The sequence below is a fragment of the Moschus berezovskii genome, chromosome 1, assembly GCF_049115385.1.
Source record: "Moschus berezovskii isolate FMDL1 chromosome 1, NW_MosBer_1.0, whole genome shotgun sequence".
NCBI classification, from domain to species: Eukaryota; Metazoa; Chordata; class Mammalia; order Artiodactyla; family Moschidae; genus Moschus; species Moschus berezovskii.
Window position 1 is genome coordinate 2212642 of NC_142460.1, and position 17192 is coordinate 2229833.

At 58.3% G+C, this 17192-nt stretch overlaps 1 protein-coding gene across 1 annotated transcript; it reads left to right on the forward strand.

The window, feature by feature from the left end:
* Nucleotides 1-2861: 2861 nt before the first annotated feature.
* Nucleotides 2862-16113, forward strand: PWP2 (PWP2 small subunit processome component). The gene is made up of 21 exons (XM_055414897.2): nucleotides 2862-2935; nucleotides 4173-4285; nucleotides 5486-5580; nucleotides 5822-5921; nucleotides 6517-6660; nucleotides 7538-7673; nucleotides 7835-8058; nucleotides 8233-8376; nucleotides 9065-9135; nucleotides 9444-9580; nucleotides 9901-10049; nucleotides 10186-10333; nucleotides 10594-10744; nucleotides 11299-11479; nucleotides 12411-12558; nucleotides 13055-13163; nucleotides 13636-13701; nucleotides 14174-14392; nucleotides 14529-14679; nucleotides 14815-14889; nucleotides 15037-16113. The coding sequence occupies exons 1-21, from the start codon at nucleotides 2918-2920 to the stop codon at nucleotides 15209-15211; spliced, it is 2754 nt and encodes a 917-aa protein (XP_055270872.1). The 5' UTR covers nucleotides 2862-2917; the 3' UTR covers nucleotides 15212-16113.
* Nucleotides 16114-17192: the final 1079 nt, after the last annotated feature.

Below are 17192 nucleotides of genomic sequence, written 5' to 3' on the forward strand. Positions count from 1 at the left end.
TGGAACCAGTCGGTTGTTCCATGTACAGTTCTGACAGTTGCTTCCTGACCTGCGTACAGGTTTCTCAAGAGGCAGGTCAGGTGGTCTGGTATTCCCATCTGTTTCAGAATTTTCCACAGTTTATTGTGATCCACACAGTCAAAGGCTTTGGCATAGTCAATGAAGCAGAAATAGATGTTTTTCTGGAACTCTCTTGCTTTCTCCATGATCCAGCGGATGTTGGCAATTTGATCTCTGGTGCCTCTGCCTTTTCTAAAACCTGCTTGAACATCTGGGAGTTCACGGTTCACATATTGCTGAAGCCTGGCTTGGAGAATTTTGAGCATGACTTTACTAGCGTGTGAGATGAGTGCAATTGTGCAGTAGTTTGAGCATTCTTTGGCATTGCCTTTCTTTGGGATTGGAATGAAGACTGACCTTTTCCAGTCCTGTGGCCACTGCTGAGCCATCATGGTCAACAAAAGAGTCCGAAATGCAGTACTTGGATGCAATCTTAAAAACGACAGAATGATTTCTGTTCGTTTCCAAGGCAAACCATTTAATATTACAGTAATCCAGGCCTATGCCCCAACCAGTAACGCTGAAGAAGCCGAAGTTGAACGGTTCTATGAAGACCTACAAGACCTTTTAGAACTACCACCCAAAAAAGATGTCCTTTTCATTATAGGGGACTGGAATGCAAAAGTAGGAAGTCAAGAAACACCTGGAGTAACAGGCAAATTTGGCCTTGGAGCACGGAATGAAACAAGGCAAAGGCTAATAGAGTTTTGTCAAGAGAACGCACTGGTCATAACAAACACCCTCTTCCAACAACACAAGAGAAGACTCTACTCATGGACATCACCAGATCGTCAACACCGAAATCAGATTGATTATATTCTTTGCATCCAAAGATGGAGAAGCTCTATACAGTTAGCAAAAACAAGACCAGGAGCTGACTGTGGCTCAGATCATGAACTCCTTATTGCCAAATTCAGACTGAAATTGAAGAAAGTAGGGAAAACCACTAGACCATTCAGGTATGACCTAAATCAAATCCCTTATGATTATACAGTGGAAGTGAGAAATAGATTTAAGGGACTAGATCTGATAGATAGAGTGCCTGATGAACTCTGGACGGAGGTTCATGACATTGTACAGGAGACAGGGACCAAGACCATCCCCATGGAAAAGAAATGCAAAAAAGCAAAATGGCTGTCTGAGGAGGCCTTACAAATAGCTGTGAAAAGAAGAGAGGCGAAAAGCAAAGGAGAAAAGGAAAGATATAAGCATCTGAATGCAGAGTTCCAAAGAATAGCAAGGAGAGATAAGAAAGCCTTCCTCAGTGATCAATGCAAAGAAATAGAGGAAAACAACAGAATAGGAAAAACAAGAGATCTCTTCAAGAAAATTAGATTCCAAGGGAACATTTCATGCAAAGATGGGCTCGATAAAGGACAGAAATGGTAGGGACCTAACAGAAGCAGAAGATATTAAGAAGAGGTGGCAAGAATACACGGAAGAACTATACAAAAAAGATCTTCACGAGCAAGATAGTCACGATAATGTGATCACTGACCTAGAGCCAGACATCTTGGAATGTGATGTCAAGTGGGCCTTAGAAAGCATCACTAAGAACAAAGCTAGTGGTGGTGATGGAATTCCAGTTGAGCTATTTCAAATCTTGAAAGATGATGCTGTGAAAGTGCTGCACTCAATATGTTCCTGACTACTAAACATTAATTATTTGGGGGTAGCATTAGGGATCGTTTTTCACAACTTACTGCCCAATTGTCTGGTTGCTAGGTCATTTCTGACTCTTGCGACTCCATGGACTGTGTGACCTGACAGGCCCCTCTGTCCATGGGGTTTTTCAGGCAGGAATGCTGGAGTAGGTTGCCATTTCCTCCTCTAGGAGATCTTCCTAACACTCCTGTGTCTCCTGCAGTGGCAGGTAGATTCTTCACTGCTGAGCCACCAGGGAAGCCCCTTACTGCCCAATGGCACACTATAAGACAGACATCTGAGTCTAGAGAGTTTTTGAGGTTTTTTGTAGACATGTTTGCCATCCTACAGTTTGACGTCTTAGACTGCAAGGAGATCAATGCAGTCAATCCTAAAACGAATCAACCCTGAATATTCAATGGAAGGACTGAAGCTGAAGCTCCAGTGTTTTGGCCTCCTTTTGTGAAGAGCTGACTCATGGAAAAGACCCTGATGCTGGGAAAGGTAGAGGGCAGGAGGAGAAGGGGTGGCAGAGGATGAGACGGTTCGATAGCAACACCAACTCAATGGACATGAACTTGAGCAATTTCTGGGAGGTAGTGGAGGACACAGGAGCCTTAGCAGGCTACAATCCATTGGGTTGCGGACAGTTGGACACCACTTAGCCCCTGAACAACAGTCTGACAAGGTAGCTGCCTCTGTCACATTTGGTATCTTCACTAATACAATTTCTTTTCTTCGGAAAAGGTTTTCCATTTACTTAGTCTCGCTGTTTTGGCCCCCACTTAACCTAGAGCTTTTAAACAAATAAGCGTGGGATCGGACGATCTGATCGGATCTCGCCCTCCACCGTGCTGGAATGGTTTGTCAAAGCAGCCGAGCAAGCCACCCCAAGCCCAACAGGACCTGAGCCTGACCTGCGGGGTGCAGACCCGGGGGCTGGGGCTGCGCCTTGGGAACGTGCTGACTGCAAAGAACCCGCGCTTGGGGGAGGGGCCGGTGGGTGGGGCTTCGCCTCCGGGGCTGGACCGGCAGCCAGGAAACCACCCTTGGGGCGGGGCCGGCCGGCTGGGACCCCGCCTCTGGCCGCGCCGCTCCTCCAGGCCTCGAGGGGGCGCTGTGGCGCGCGGCCGCGCTCCCATCCCGGAAGGGCTTGCTGCGGGCCGAGGGGCGGGGCGCAGAGACTGCAAGCAACACACGTGTGGCTGCCGGGATGAAGTTCGCATACAGGGTGAGCGCGGGCCAGGGGTGGTGAGGGGTTCTTAACTCGGGATCGGGATAGAGTCGCTCCTCGAGACTGCTCCCTCGGGGCCAGGGAGCCGGGCCTGGGTTGACTAGGTCGGGCACCACCGACCGGCTCCTCCCCTGGCAGCCTGAGAGAGGCCGGGCCTGGGGCCGCAGAGTCCCGGACTGGGACGGAGCGGCGCGCGCGGACGAAAAGAGCAGGAGCGCTGAGGGAGGGTCACGCCGAGATCCGAGCGGGGCAGCGGAAGCCAGCCCGGACGGAAGTCCTGGTTCCCAGGCTCCGCAGCTCGCGACGTGGGGAGGACGCGGGGGCAGAGGGCGGGAGCCGGGTGCCGAGCTCACCGGACGCGCTTCTGCATCTTCCCCGCGTCTCGGGCCCCTTGGCACAGCGGGCCACCTGTGTGTCTGGAGCCGTGAGCGTTTGCGCGGCCCTGCCTGCTGCTGCCACTGCTGTTCCTCCGCAGGTTCTTCGTTTCCAGCTTTTCTCTCTCTGTCAGGTCCCAGCCACTCACGTCCCAGGCTTGGCCTGGCTCTAGCCTCAGCGGGACGTTCCTCAGGTCCACCCCACACCCACGATGCCCCTACCCAATCTGGCCTTCCTGCTCAGAATGCTCCCCCGCTGTGAACCCAGCCTCCCCATCCAGCTCCTCTCGCCCATGGCCTCCATCCCCGCTCTCCAGTCCCCGTGGCCTCCTGGGGTTCCCAGGGCCCTGCCCGCCTGCAGCTGCAGATGCTCCTTGGCAATCCCTCGTCTCAGAGGCTCACACGCAGGTCATGGGACCTGCAGATGATTGGTCGTTGAATGAATGATTGAATGGATGGGCTGCCAGCAGGTTACCCTGTTCAGGAAGCCTTGAACCCCACATGCAGTCGAGAGTCTGTTCGGTCAGCAGTTCTCTTCCTGCAGCACAGGTCCTGTCCTCCCCTCCCTCCAGCAGACGCCGCCTATCTGGAGGCTTCCCTGCGCTGACCCTGCTGTTTGTCCACCTCAGTGGAAGCTCAGAGCCCCTGGGGACTGGGCTTATGTATTCTCTCTTGCTCAGGGCTAGACTGAGAGGTGCCCAGAAACTGTCCTGGGAGGAGGGGGGTGGCTCGAGGGACTCCGGGAATAATCAGGGAGCCTGGGAGAGTCTGCACCATCTCCTTGACCAGAAGCCTTACTTCGTCGTTTCTAAGAGTTGTATTTTCTTTATATTATAAAGACAATTTTGTTTTCGTTTCAGTTTTCAAATTTGCTGGGGACAGTCTATCGGTGTGGAAACTTAAATTTTACCTGTGATGGGAATTCAGTTATCAGCCCTGTGGGAAACAGAGTTACTGTGTTCGACTTGAAAAAGTAAGTATGCTAAAATGATCTTAGCAATAGTGATCCTTGTGGTTTGCAGGTAAAAACAGTTTTTTCCTCACCTGTCTAAAGCACACCTTTTACTTAAGACAGCCCAAGAGGGGCCTGCAGATTCACGTAGTGCCGATGGGTCAGCAGCGGGACTGGCTGTAGGGGTCCCGGTTTCTCCCTTCTAACCTTTCCGCTAGACCCTGTGTATTGAGGTTGTATCACTTAGCTGAAATATCTGGTAGAAGATACCCGGGCATGGGACCAGCCCTGGACTGCTGCCTGGCCAGCATGCTCACGTGCACTCTGTCTCCCCTGAGGACGCACGTGGCTCTGTTCCTGTCTTCTCAGACGTGTGTGGCCTGGGTGAGGCTCTCCTGTTGCAGAGGCTGCTTGGATCTCTGCAGCCCTCAGTTTTTGCATCTGTAAGATGGGGCCATAGTACCTGCCTTGCTTGTGAGTTGTTTCCTGAAGTGCAGGGTGCACCCAGGGCCAGTTCCTGGCAGTTCATTGCTGGTGTCAACTGTTTAAGTGACGTGTGGCAGGGGCACTCAAAGGTCGAGGCCCCGTGGCAGCTGAAGAAGAACTGGACAGAATTAGAATGTGATCCAGTGGTTATTTCGGAGAAGGCAATGGCAAGCCACTCCAGTACTCTTGCCTAGAAAATCCCATGGACAGGGGAGCCTGGTGGGCTGCAGTCCATGGGGTCGCTACTAGTCGGACACGACTGAGCGACTTCACTTTCACTTTTCACTTTCACACATTGGAGAAGGAAATGGCAACCCACTCCAGTGTTCTTGCCTGGAGAATCCCAGGGACGGGGGAGCCTGGTTGGCTGCCGTCTATGGGGTCACACAGAGTCGGACACGACTGAAGTGACTTAGCAGCAGCAGCAGCCAGTGGTTATTTATCTTTACTTAGTTTTCCACGACTCCACATTTTTTCATTCCTGCAGAAGGCCTTCCTGGGCATGCTGTCCCTGGGCTTACCCTCTTATTGGGCAGCTTGGTCATTTCCGGTTTCCTGACTGTATGTTTGCGGGTCCTCTTGGGATGAGGCCCTAGAAGCAGAACTGACATGTTCAAAACCCATATGTAAGGTTTTTATGTGTGTTGTGCAGGGGTGAGGGCTGCTGGTCCAGGCTGGCCTGCCCCCGCCCGACGACACGAGCATAGTGGCTCAGCTCTGGTTTTTGTCTCCTAGCAACAAGTCCAACACCCTGCCCCTGGCCACTCGCTACAACATCAAGTGTGTGGGGCTGTCCCCGGACGGCCGCCTGGCCATCATTGTTGACGAAGGTAACCACCTCCACGGGGGGGCAGGTGTGGTGGTGTCCGGATGACTAGAGGCCAACACTGAGACCCTTGGGGGTCGAGGCCCGCACAGTCCCTCGGCTGCTTCTGTGTCTGGGCCTGGGTGGGCATGTGGGGCATCCTCCCTGGCGGTGTGCTGCCCACACCACGGGGCCCAGGGCCCGCCTTCAAGGCCTGGTGCGTGTGCACCGTGTACGGGGCCTCACTCAGCAATCCCTTCCCACAGGGGGCGATGCGCTGCTGGTCAGCCTGGTCTGCAGGTCTGTGCTGCACCACTTCCACTTCAAGGGTGCTGTGCACAGCGTCTCCTTCTCCCCTGATGGCAGGTACACTTCTGCGGGCGGGGTGGGAGCCGTGGAGCTGCATTACTCATGTGGTGGGCTCGGATGGCCCACCATCCGAGCCACAGACGGCCCCTGAGCCATGAAGGAGCCATGGTGTTGGGTGTCACGGGCCCCTGGCCCCGGCGTCCACCATCAGGATGATGTGGCCAGACCTGGCCTGTTCTTGGACTGCAGGAAAGGGGGCTCGATCTTGGGCTGCTCACACCTGGGCCACCCTGGCCTTGTTGGGGAGGAGGAGCTCCAGGGGTCAGCTGTGAGCCCCGGCTCCGTGTCCACACTCTGAAACGCAGTAGAGGGCATCCTGGGCCGGGGCTGTCCGATTTTGTCCTGACCTTGGCAACCACCCCCCAGGCCGGTGGGAGGGCCTGAGGGGCGTCTGCTCTGGGGCAGAAGTGCGGCGTGACCTAGAGTCTGTCCACTTCTTCCTCGACTGTCCACCCAGAGGAGAGGGGACTCGGGCCTGTGAGATTCAGGGTGGGGGTTAGGGCCCCACCCAGGTTTGCCTCCCGTGGGAAGCTGGCCTCGGGCTCAGGACCTGCCCTGGTGTCGGATATTGATGACACCGTTTCTACGGCAGGAAATTCGTCATCACAAAAGGCAACATTGCTCAGATGTACCACGCTCCTGGGAGGAAGCGGGAATTCAACGCGTTTGTCCTGGACAAAACCTACTTTGGGCCATATGACGAGACCACATGCATTGACTGGACAGACGACTCCCGGTAAGGCAGGGGTGCTGGACGTGGGAGGGGCCTGAGGGGCACCTGTGACCAGTGTCTCATCACGGGGGTGGCGTGTCATGTCCCCGGCTCTTTTTCAAGTGGCCTCTCACAAGCCTCTTGTGTGGGTTGGACACAGACTTGACTCTTGAGTCTGAGTCAGGTCTGCCTGGCCCTGCTCACTGGAGAGCAGAGCAAAGCAGGACCGCCCGAGCTAGCGTGCTGTGGCCCAGCTTCCAGAGCAGCCGTGGGCGGCGGGAGTGCTGGCAGCATCTCCCAGTCTGGCTGCCCGGACAGTGCTCTCCCCCAACTGTCCCCAAAGGTGTCCCGGGGCTGTGTCTGCTGCCCTGCGTTTGATGGCGGGGGAGGGAACGGGGGCCACGGCCGGAGGCGGCTGCCACTTTGTAGGCCAGGCCAGCTGCTCCCATGTTCTCTGGGCCGCAGTGCAGGAACATAGCCACAGGCTCACACTGTGTCCGTGGGAGACTCTGGTGGGCTGTGGGCTGCCACAGCCAAGAGGTCGTGCCTGTCTGCATGGCCTGGGCCCACATCTGGCCCTCCTCCTGCAAAGAGCACAGTTGGCTCCAACTGGGGTCAGGGAGATGGGAGGCACAGGGTCCCGCAGGCAGCCCTCCACTGGGCTCAGTGGTCGGTCCTTGGGCTCCCCTGGGCCAGCCCCATGAGAGACTGTTTTGCAGTGAGGGGCGGAGACACTTGTGCAGTGAGGCTTCTGGCCCTGGGAGAAGCACAGGTGAACCCAGCTCCTGCCCAGGGCAGATGCAGACCCGAGCCAACCTCAGGCGTTGCCCCTGTGCCCCGGGACGCTGTAGAAGGTGGACACCCGTGAACCCAGGCCGAGCTGTGACCCCCTGTCCCCCAGGTGCTTTGCAGTCGGGAGCAGAGACATGTCCACATGGGTGTTTGGGGCCGAGCGCTGGGACAACCTCATCTACTACGCGCTGGGGGGACACAAGGATGCCATCGTGGCCTGCTTCTTCGAGGCCAGCAGCCTGGACGTACGTCCCCATCGCAGCCTCGAGTGGGGCGCTGGGCCCTCCCCTGGGGACGCGGGGGCCATGGTAGCCAGGCAGGCTTCGGCAGCACAGGGCCACGTTCTTGTCCCCGCAGCTGGGTGGGTGTGGGCTGGGGGTTGGGGCTCACACGTCTTCCTCTGCAGCTGTACACGCTCAGCCAGGACGGCGCCCTGTGCGTGTGGCAGTGCGACACCCTTCCTGAGGACCTGAGGCTGAAGGCCCCCACAGGCTGGAAGGCAGACCTGCTGCAGAGGGAGGAGGAGGAGGAGGGGGAGGAGGGGGCAGAGAGGGAGACCACCGTCCGTGGAAAGGCTACGCTGGCCGCCGAGGAGCAGCAGGGGAAAGTGAAGTACTCGCGCCTGGCCAAGTAGGTGCCCGTCCTGCACTGGGGCGGGGGGTGAAGACCCGGGGGACTGCAGGGCAGCACCAACCTGCAGTCCTCCGCCTGCCCTGGGGCCAGGGCGGAGGCTGGGGTGAGGCTGCGGGACCAGCAGGGCTCTCTGGTCCTCCTCCCACAGTTCTTGTGTCCCTGTCTGTTTAGGTACTTTTTCAACAAAGAAGGAGATTTTAACAATCTGACGGCTGCTGCATATCACAAGAAGGTCCACCTGTTGGTCACTGGTTTTGCTTCTGGAATCTTCCACCTTCACGAGCTCCCAGAGTTCAACCTTATCCACTCACTGAGGTCAGCGCCTCTGCTGTGTGTGGGCAGTTGTGTACACGTGTGTGCGCGAGGGCAGTTGTGTACACGTGTGTGCGCGATCGTGTACCTGTGTGTGTGCGGTCGTGTACCTGTGTGTGTGTGGTCGTGTACCTGTGTGTGGTGTTGTGTACATACATGTGTGTACAGTCTTGTACCTGTGTGTGCGGTCATGTGTACATGCGTGCTCTCCGGCAGGCAGGGTGGGTGGAAGCCACACTATACCTGTCAGGACTGAGGGCCGGAGGGACCAGGAGGCCTGACCGGCTGCATGGCTGGCTTCCCAAACACCCATCCCCACCTCCGTCCTGGGTTGGAGGGGTTTGGGGTGCTGTGTCACCCTCCATCTCAGATGTGCTGCTCCCACCGCCAGTCACAGGGAGGTGTGTGCGGGTCATGTCATTCTTCTCTTGTTTTCATTTCCCCTCCTGTATCTTTGGAATGTGGAGGATAGCAAAGTGTTGGTTTCACGAAGCCACAAAGCTCCGAGTTTTTGAGTATGGGGTGCAGAAGCGCTGGCTTTTCTGTTGTTCTGAGTGAAGCAGACACATTAGCCGGGTGGGGAGGAGGAGGTGCCGCCAGCTGGAGACCTGGCCCCGTCCTGGCTCGTGCAGCCACCCTGGGGTGGGGTCGGAGGCCTGCTGTGCTGACCGGGTCCTGTGTGTCTCCCCAGCATCTCAGACCAGAGGGTTGCGTCCGTCGCCATCAACAGCTCTGGGGACTGGATCGCCTTTGGGTGCTCAGGTTGGTGCCTGGGTTTGTGAGGTGACCCAAGTGGAGTTCCTCCTCCCCGGGAAGCCTGCCCTGCCCCACCTCGCTCCCGAGGCTCCAGGGCCAGGCTGGCAGGCCGCTGGCTTGCTGTGAAGAAGCAGCTGATGAAACCTTGAGAACAAAGGCTCCTCTGAGTCCTGAGTCCCATTGCCTCCTGGAACGCTTAGCCTGTGGCCCCGGCCTCTGGAGGCGATGTGGGAGGCTGGCATCTCCGCTCTGGGTCACTGTGTTCAGGCCCAGACGGGAAACGGGGGTCACGAGCGGTCCTGTGTGCCCTGCAGGCCTGGGCCAGCTGCTGGTGTGGGAGTGGCAGAGCGAGTCCTACGTGCTCAAGCAGCAGGGCCACTTCAACAGCATGGTGTCCCTGGCCTACTCCCCCGACGGGCAGTACATCGTGACTGGCGGGGACGATGGCAAGGTGGGCCGGCTGCACCCCATCGCGGGGGGGTTCCCCCTCCTGTCTCTGTTCTGCTGACTGGCTTGGGGGGTGCCGCACTGGTGGTCTGGCCCCGATAGCAGGGTCCCACCCAGGCTCCTGAGAAGCTGTTCACAGGCTTGCCAGGGTTGGAGTGAAGAGCCTTGTAGCGTCTGTTTCCCTTCCTGACTTGATTTTCTATACATGGCTTGGGTTCGTGCTGCCGGCAGCTGCTCTGACGCGGGAGGGCCCCGCGCAGCCCCTAGTCCTCACTCACCAGGGCACCCACGTGGGCTGTCCTGAGCCGTGGCCTCCCCACACAGGTCAAGGTGTGGAACAGCCTCAGCGGCTTCTGCTTTGTCACTTTCACGGAGCACTCAAGTGGGGTCACTGGTGTGACCTTCACCACCACCGGCTATGTCATCGTGACCTCCTCCATGGACGGGACTGTGCGCGCCTTTGATCTTCACAGGTGACTTCCTGTGGGGACCTTGGCTCTGTAGGCCACCCCTGAGCTCTGGGCTGCGAGAGCAAGGTCAAGGGGTTGGGGCTTGTCAGGAAGACATGGGTGGCCCTGGAACTGTCCCAACTGGACCGTCCTCCTACAGGTACCGGAACTTCCGCACGTTCACATCCCCACGCCCTACCCAGTTTTCCTGCGTGGCTGTGGACTCGAGTGGGGAGATCATCTCTGCTGGAGCACAGGACTCTTTCGAGGTCTTCATCTGGTCCATGCAGACGGGCCGGCTCCTTGATGTAAGGGCCACAAGTCCCTTGCTGGGAGGGGGCCTTGCTGACGCGAGAGGAGTGGGGGACAGGGGCCACATCCGGCACAGGTGGCACTGTTTACATGCATTTCCTGGCAGGCTCCCTGGCCCAACCACGGTGGGGTTCCCTCACCCCCAGCCTAGGGGCTACGGCCTCTGCATACCAGCATCCAGCAGGCGCGTCCGGCCCCAGGGTGGAGGGCCCTCGAGGGTCTCAGGTCCTCAGAGCTCTCTTCTGAATGGCCACAGGTTTTGTCTGGCCACGAGGGGCCCATCAGCGGACTGTGTTTTAACCCCATGAAGTCGGTCCTGGCCAGCGCCTCCTGGGACAGGACAGTGCGTCTGTGGGACATGGCGGACAGCTGGAGGACCACAGAGACGCTGGCTCTCACCTCAGACGGTGAGTGGCACCCGGGGGCAGGCCCGGTCTTAATCACATGCCTGGATAAACGCAGGGTCCGGAGCGCCTGGGCTGTCAGGACTGGCAGCCCCCGAGTTTCGTGGGCTAATGGGGTTGGCAGCCCAGTCGTGTGGCTTGGCATCAGGCTCCCCAGCAGAGCGAGCGAGGGCCCTGCTGCACCTGGCTCCCCCGTTCCTGGGAGCGAGGTCCTGCCCTGCCCTGCCCCGTCTTCGGCCCCCAGGGCTCAGTCTCTGCGGTGGTCTAGGCTTCCTGCTACCCCACACGGCTCTGATTCAGGCTTTAGCTGTTGGGCCCTGCATCTTCTCGGCGCCCCCGTGCTGATGCTGTCTCCAGCTAGTCTGTTTCTAGCCTGCCCACGGCCTCCGTATGGCGCCTCTTGCCCAGACCCCATCACTAGGCTGCCTGGCCCAGCCATGCTTGTGTGGGTCCTGCGGCCCCCAGACCTTCAGGGTGCCAGGATGAGGGCAGGGCAGAGTGGCCCAATGGCTGGAGCCCAGGGTTTTCCCCGGCCCTGATTACACGTCTCTTCTTAGCTCTGGCCGTGACCTTTCGCCCTGATGGTGCTGAGCTGGCCGTGGCCACCCTGAACTCACAGATCACCTTCTGGGACCCTGAGAACGCGGTGCAGACGGGCTCCATCGAGGGCAGGCACGACCTCAAGACGGGCCGGAAGGAGCTGGACAAGATCACCGCCAAGCACTCAGCCAAGGGGAAGTGAGTGCCCAGCGGGGCGTGTCCCCGAGCCTGGGGGCTCGCCGGCTGGGACCCCAGAGGGAGCGGGTTGTCCTGGTGTCCATGTGGGTTAACAGGTGTCCATGTTCTCACACCCTGAGGATGAGTGTTTGTGCGTCCTGTTATCAGGTCCAGGGTGCATCCCTGGCAGTCTACTGCCCTGCAGGCCGTTTTTCCAAGAGCCTGCACCGTTTCCAGCCATCCAGGGCAGGGGCTACTGGTCTCCCCACGTTGTGAGCAGTGCTCTTCACTCTGTTTTATAGTCACTGCTGTGCTGGGGGGCGGGCGTGGGGGCGGGGTGGTGTATCCATGCCTGGGGCTTGGCGTCCCCGTGCACTGGTGTTCCTAGGCGTCTGCTCGTCGGCTGACAGGCTGTTGTGTGTGGGCTGTGTTAATGGGTGTGTGTCTGTGGTCCCGAATTGCAAGGGCTCTCTGCAGACTTGAGATACGAGGCCTCATCAAATACACGATCTGCAGATACCTCCTTCCCCTGTGTCTTGTCTCCACTTTCTCTTGAGGATGTTAATATGAAGCACAAACGTTTTTAATTGTGACGAAGGCCCACTTTCTTTTTTTGGTCACTTGAGCTCTTCATGTCATATCTAAGAATCCTTTGCCAAACCCCAGGTTGCCATCTCAAGTTCTGGGAGCCAGCCAGGGCAGCGCAGGCCTGAGTTCTGGTCCTGTCCGCGGCCGCTGTGGGGGTTATAGGCGGACTGACCCATCTCCCTGCTGACTTCAGGTGGAAGCGCCCTGATCAGCCCTGCGGTCCTTGACCTCCTGGCAGGGCTCGTGCTGCCCGCAGGGAGCCGGGTGATGGGGCTGCAGGGTTTGGGCTGGAGCCCTGGAGGGGGCGGGGACAGGTGCCATCTGCCCTCTGGGTGGTGACTAAGCCTGCATGCCCTCTGCCCAGGGCCTTCACCACCCTGTGCTACTCCGCGGACGGCCAGAGCATCCTGGCGGGAGGGATGTCCAAGTTTGTGTGCATCTATCACGTCAGGGAGCAGATTCTCAGGAAGAAGTTCGAGATCTCCTGCAACCTGTCACTGGACGCCATGGAGGTAAGTGAGATCCGGGGGAGCGTCAGGGCTCCATGGTCCCCAGAGCTGTCCAGCCTCACCTGGAGGCCTCCTCACACCCTGGCCCCACAGGCAACCTGGGGACCCTCTAGACAGGTTTGCTTGCCTGGGTTCACCTGTCTTGGCCCTCGTGCCAGGTGAGGGGCTTCTCTGTGCGGCCGCAGCCCACCCCTTCGAGGTGTCGGGGCTGGGGTGTCCTCATCACGTCCCCAGGACAGGCCGAGGCAAGTGGCAGCAGAGGCTCCCCGTGTGCATCTCCCTCGCGGGCTCACGCACACTCTGTTCAGACGTTGAGTTCCGAGAACCCGCCCTCTGCAGGCCTAACTGTGGGCCCTGGGCTGCCTTGTCTCGGGCTCCCTGTGTCCCGTGTGGGTTCCAGGCAGGACTGGGCCCCGTGTTGGTGACGCAGGGGGAGGTGGGGCAGATGAGTGCATCCTTCCCACCTCCCACAGTGGGACGTCTGGGTTTCGCCCTTCAGGAATTTTTGAACCGAAGGAAAATGACGGAGTTCGGCAATCTGGCACTCATTGACCAAGACGCTGCAGAGGAGGGTGGGGTCGCCATACCATTGCCAGGCGTGAAGAAAGGTGAGCAGGGGGTTCTTTGTGTCCCGCATTCAGGCCACGGCGGGCCGTCCTGCTCCCCGGCTGCTTTCCCGGGTGATAGCCGCGTTGCTCCCTTGTCGAGGCTACAGCGATTGATGTCCAGGAACCTGGCCTGTGTGGCCCCCCTGTGAGCAGCTGCACGTCTGGCTGGTGCCCAGCCCTGTGCCTTGCTCCTAGTCCCTGCCCCCATGTGGCCAGAGAGGAAGCCTGTGTCAGGAGTGCGGGGCCTGAAACCCCCTGCCTGGCAGCCCTGGGCTGGGCAGGGCTTTCCCTAGGAGCAGGGGGGCTGCTCTAGGCTGGGCCCAAGCCCACGGGAGTGTCCACACTGAGGGCTTGCCTGTGGAGGCTGCCGGCACCCGTGAAGCAGTACCTGAAGCCCTGCAGCATAGGCCTCCCTTTTTCAGGGGTGGTGAGGTGTGTACAGCCCTGTGAGCAGGGGGATCTCTGTTCCCAGGTGACATGAGCTCCCGGCACTTCAAACCTGAGATCAGGGTGACTTCTCTCCGCTTCTCCCCCACCGGTGAGCCCTGGGCTTCGGGTCATCAGGGTGGGAGAGGTGGGCTTGGTCCTGAAGGGCTTCTGGGCCTGTCACCCTGCTCCCAGGGCCGGCTCTGGGCACCGCAGTCCCCCTGGGGTCAGATGTCATCTGTGTCCTTGCTGGAGGGCAGCTGTGGCTGCAGATGTGCCTGGCGTGGGGGCATGGAGGCAGATGGCTCCCCCACCCCCCCACAGTGGTGTCCTTCTTGGGCCTCATCCCCTGCCCACCCCCACCCCTGGAGTGTCTGGCGGGGGCGGAACAGGACAGGGTCTCAGTGGCTGGGGTTCACAGGGGCTATAGCAGAGGCCCAGCACCCCTTCCTGAGGGGCCAGCATCCCCAGGCTCCCTCCATACTCGCACTTGGGGTCCCAGGTGTGTTCAGGACCTGTTCTTCAAAAAGAGGGGGAAGTGAGAATAAAGGTTCAGGAAGCTTTCTCAAGTCTCATCGTTGCAGGGCGCTGCTGGGCGGCCACCACCACGGAGGGGCTCCTCGTTTACTCCCTGGATGCCCAAATGCTCTTCGACCCGTTCGAGCTGGACACTAGTGTCACCCCCGTGCGGATCCGGGCGGCGCTGCGCCAGCGGGACTTCACCAGGGCCATCCTCCTAGCCTTCCGGCTCAACGAGAAGAAGCTGCTGCAGGAGACCCTGGAGGCGGTGCCCTGGGACGAGAGTGAGCCTGGGCCGGGGGCTGGGGGCCTGCGTCCACATGTGCTGGCCGGTTCTGCACGTGCAGAGGCCGCGAGCTGAGAGCGCGTCTCTCCTGACGGCGTCTTCACGGGCTGAGTGCACCTGTCCTTCCCCCTCAGTCGAGGTCATAAGCTCCTCCCTGCCCGACTTGTATGTGGAGAAGGTGCTGGAATTTTTAGCTTCGTCCTTTGAAGTATCTCGCCATCTAGAATTCTACCTCATATGGACTCAGAAACTGCTCATGGTGCATGGACAGAAGCTGAAGTCCAGGTACACCCTGCCCACTCACCGTGGACTCTGGGTCCGCTGGTCGGGGTGGGGGTGGAAGCCTTTACCCGGGGACAGCGTGGAGCGGGTCCTGGGGGCCTCGGGTGGCAGCCCGCGCTGAGGAACGTCTCTTTCCAGAGTGGGGACGCTGCTGCCGACGATTCAGTTCCTTCAGAAGAGCATCCAGCGCCACTTGGACGATGTCTCCAAACTGTATGTGATGTCTCCCGGGGGGCGGGGGCAGGGGGGATTTCACTGTCGCCAGCTGGTCCAGCCAGGGCTGCTCCCCACGTTGTCAGACCTGGGCTCAAAGGGCCCCCACGTCGGTCTCACTGACACGAGTCCCACGTGTCCTCACAGCTGTGACTGGAACCGCTACAACCTGCAGTACGCGCTGGCCGTCTCGAAGCAGCGGGGCCTGAAGCGGCCCTCAGAGCCACCGGGCAGCGAGGAGGAAGCAGACACATCCGAGGACGACGACAGTCTGCACCTGCTTGGGGGAGGCCCTGGGCACGCAGATGGGCCACTGGCCTAGGGCCGCACCCCACAGCTCTGGTTGGGACGCTGGGTGAGGAGGGGCCGCCACCACGGGGGGCAGCCATCCTGAGAGCCGGAGCCCCAGCACCGGGACTCGCTCCGCCACAGGCACCAAACACCGCTGCAGGGTCGGTGCTCTAGCTGATGGGTTCCCGGCAGGCACGGCTCAGCACTCAGGGCCTGGGAGCGTCTGCTGTTGAAAACACCTTGCAGAGACGCTAATGGGCCAGTGTGTGTAGACACAAACTTTGTATGAGGATTTTTCTATTTTTAATATAAAGTTTTGATAATTTTAGGGATGAAAAAGACATGTATTTCTGAAAGATAGGTATTAAGGCTGATCTCTGAATTTGAAGTGTTTGTAACGTGTCCTGGGTGTAACTGTCATGCTGGCACCTCCATGCCAGCGAACAGGTGAGCTGGCCAACAGCCCCTTCTCCCTGCACAAGGTTGGAGCAGGGAGCATCCGCTGGACTCTGAGTTTGGAGATGGCCTGCAAGAGCTTCCCAGGGAGACTTGTTGGACCTGCTTGCCAGCTCCAAGGAGCTGCCAGCTCCATCCCGCGAGGCCTGTCAGGAAGGGTCACCATGAGGGTGGCTTAGAACACAGCCAGGCACCTGGTCTCTCAGCAGTGACAGCCTCCAGGGTTGGGACACAGGCCCCAGCCTGGAGGTCTCCAGAGATGTGGCCAGGAGTCACTGGACTGTCCCTGGGAAGAGCAGCAGGCATGTCCTTGCTTGTCAGGTGGGACCGGTGTCACCTTGCGGTGCTCTTTTGTCTGATTGGGAAACGTGTGTGCTACCTCCAGAGGAATCATGTCTTTTGTAAATATAATATCTATCAGATCCTCTTCCATCATTGGGTCTTAAGCAATAAAATAAACACATGGATGGTTATGTATGTTCAGACAGAGATAACTCATCTGTAAGCTATCCCCGTGGTCCTGAAAAGAATTTGGATAGACCTTTTTTTCCCCTCTCCCCGCTGGTGGTTGTCACCCACCAAGATTGGGACACAAACACTCTGAATCTACTGTCAAAGGCCACTACAGCAGCAGGCGAAGACTGGTGTGAGGTCTGTCTTTCCACCCCCATCTAGGGGTCAGGCTCCCCCACTCAATCAAAAGAGGACTGAGTAATGTAACCTTGACCTTCCTCTAGAGGCTACCCTAACATTACTCCTGAAACAAAATTCCTGTGTTAATTTGACTTCCCCTTACAGGCGGCCATACAGTTCTTGTTTTCAAAGACTTTTACGTATTTATTTTTGGCGGCACTGGGTCTTCATTGCATGTGGGCTTTCTCTAGTGGCAAGCAGGGCTGCTCTTCCTTGTGAGCAGGCCTGTCACTGCGGTGGCTTGTCTCATTGCAGAGCACGAGCTCTAGGCAGGCAGGCCTGGTAGGTCAGGCATGCAGGCTTACTTTCCCCCTGACAAGTGGGATCCTCCCAAACTAGTGATTGAACCTGTCTCCCTCATTGTCAGGCAGACTCTGCACCACTGAGCCACTAGGAGAGCCCACACACCACTAGACAGTTCCCTTAATGATGTAAATGCCTCCCTACAGAGCTCAGACCTGCCGTTTTCTGCAACCCAGGACACCCTAGCAAGTGGGTGCCAGCCGAAAACTAACCTTACAGCTTGTTATCTATTCCACAGAGGGGGATGCAAAATGAGTCAGCAAAGGAACTGACCCAAAGCAAAGATGGTCAAGCCTTCCAGGGTCTTCCCAACTTGCCTGGGCAGCCTTAGAACATGCTGGCTACCAAGAGCCCATTGAGTGTCAAGCATGGGTTCAAGTAAAATAAGTGTAACAGGTCCCCAGACAGGAATTACTAAGAGTTCCCAGTGTAAAGTTACTGTGCCTGACAGCTTGACCAGCCCGACCCACAACTGAAACCCTCCCTCTGGAATCAGCCTGTAAAGCAGCATCACCTACAGCCTTTCGGGACAGAGCCTGTGCTCTCCGGTGCGAGCTCAC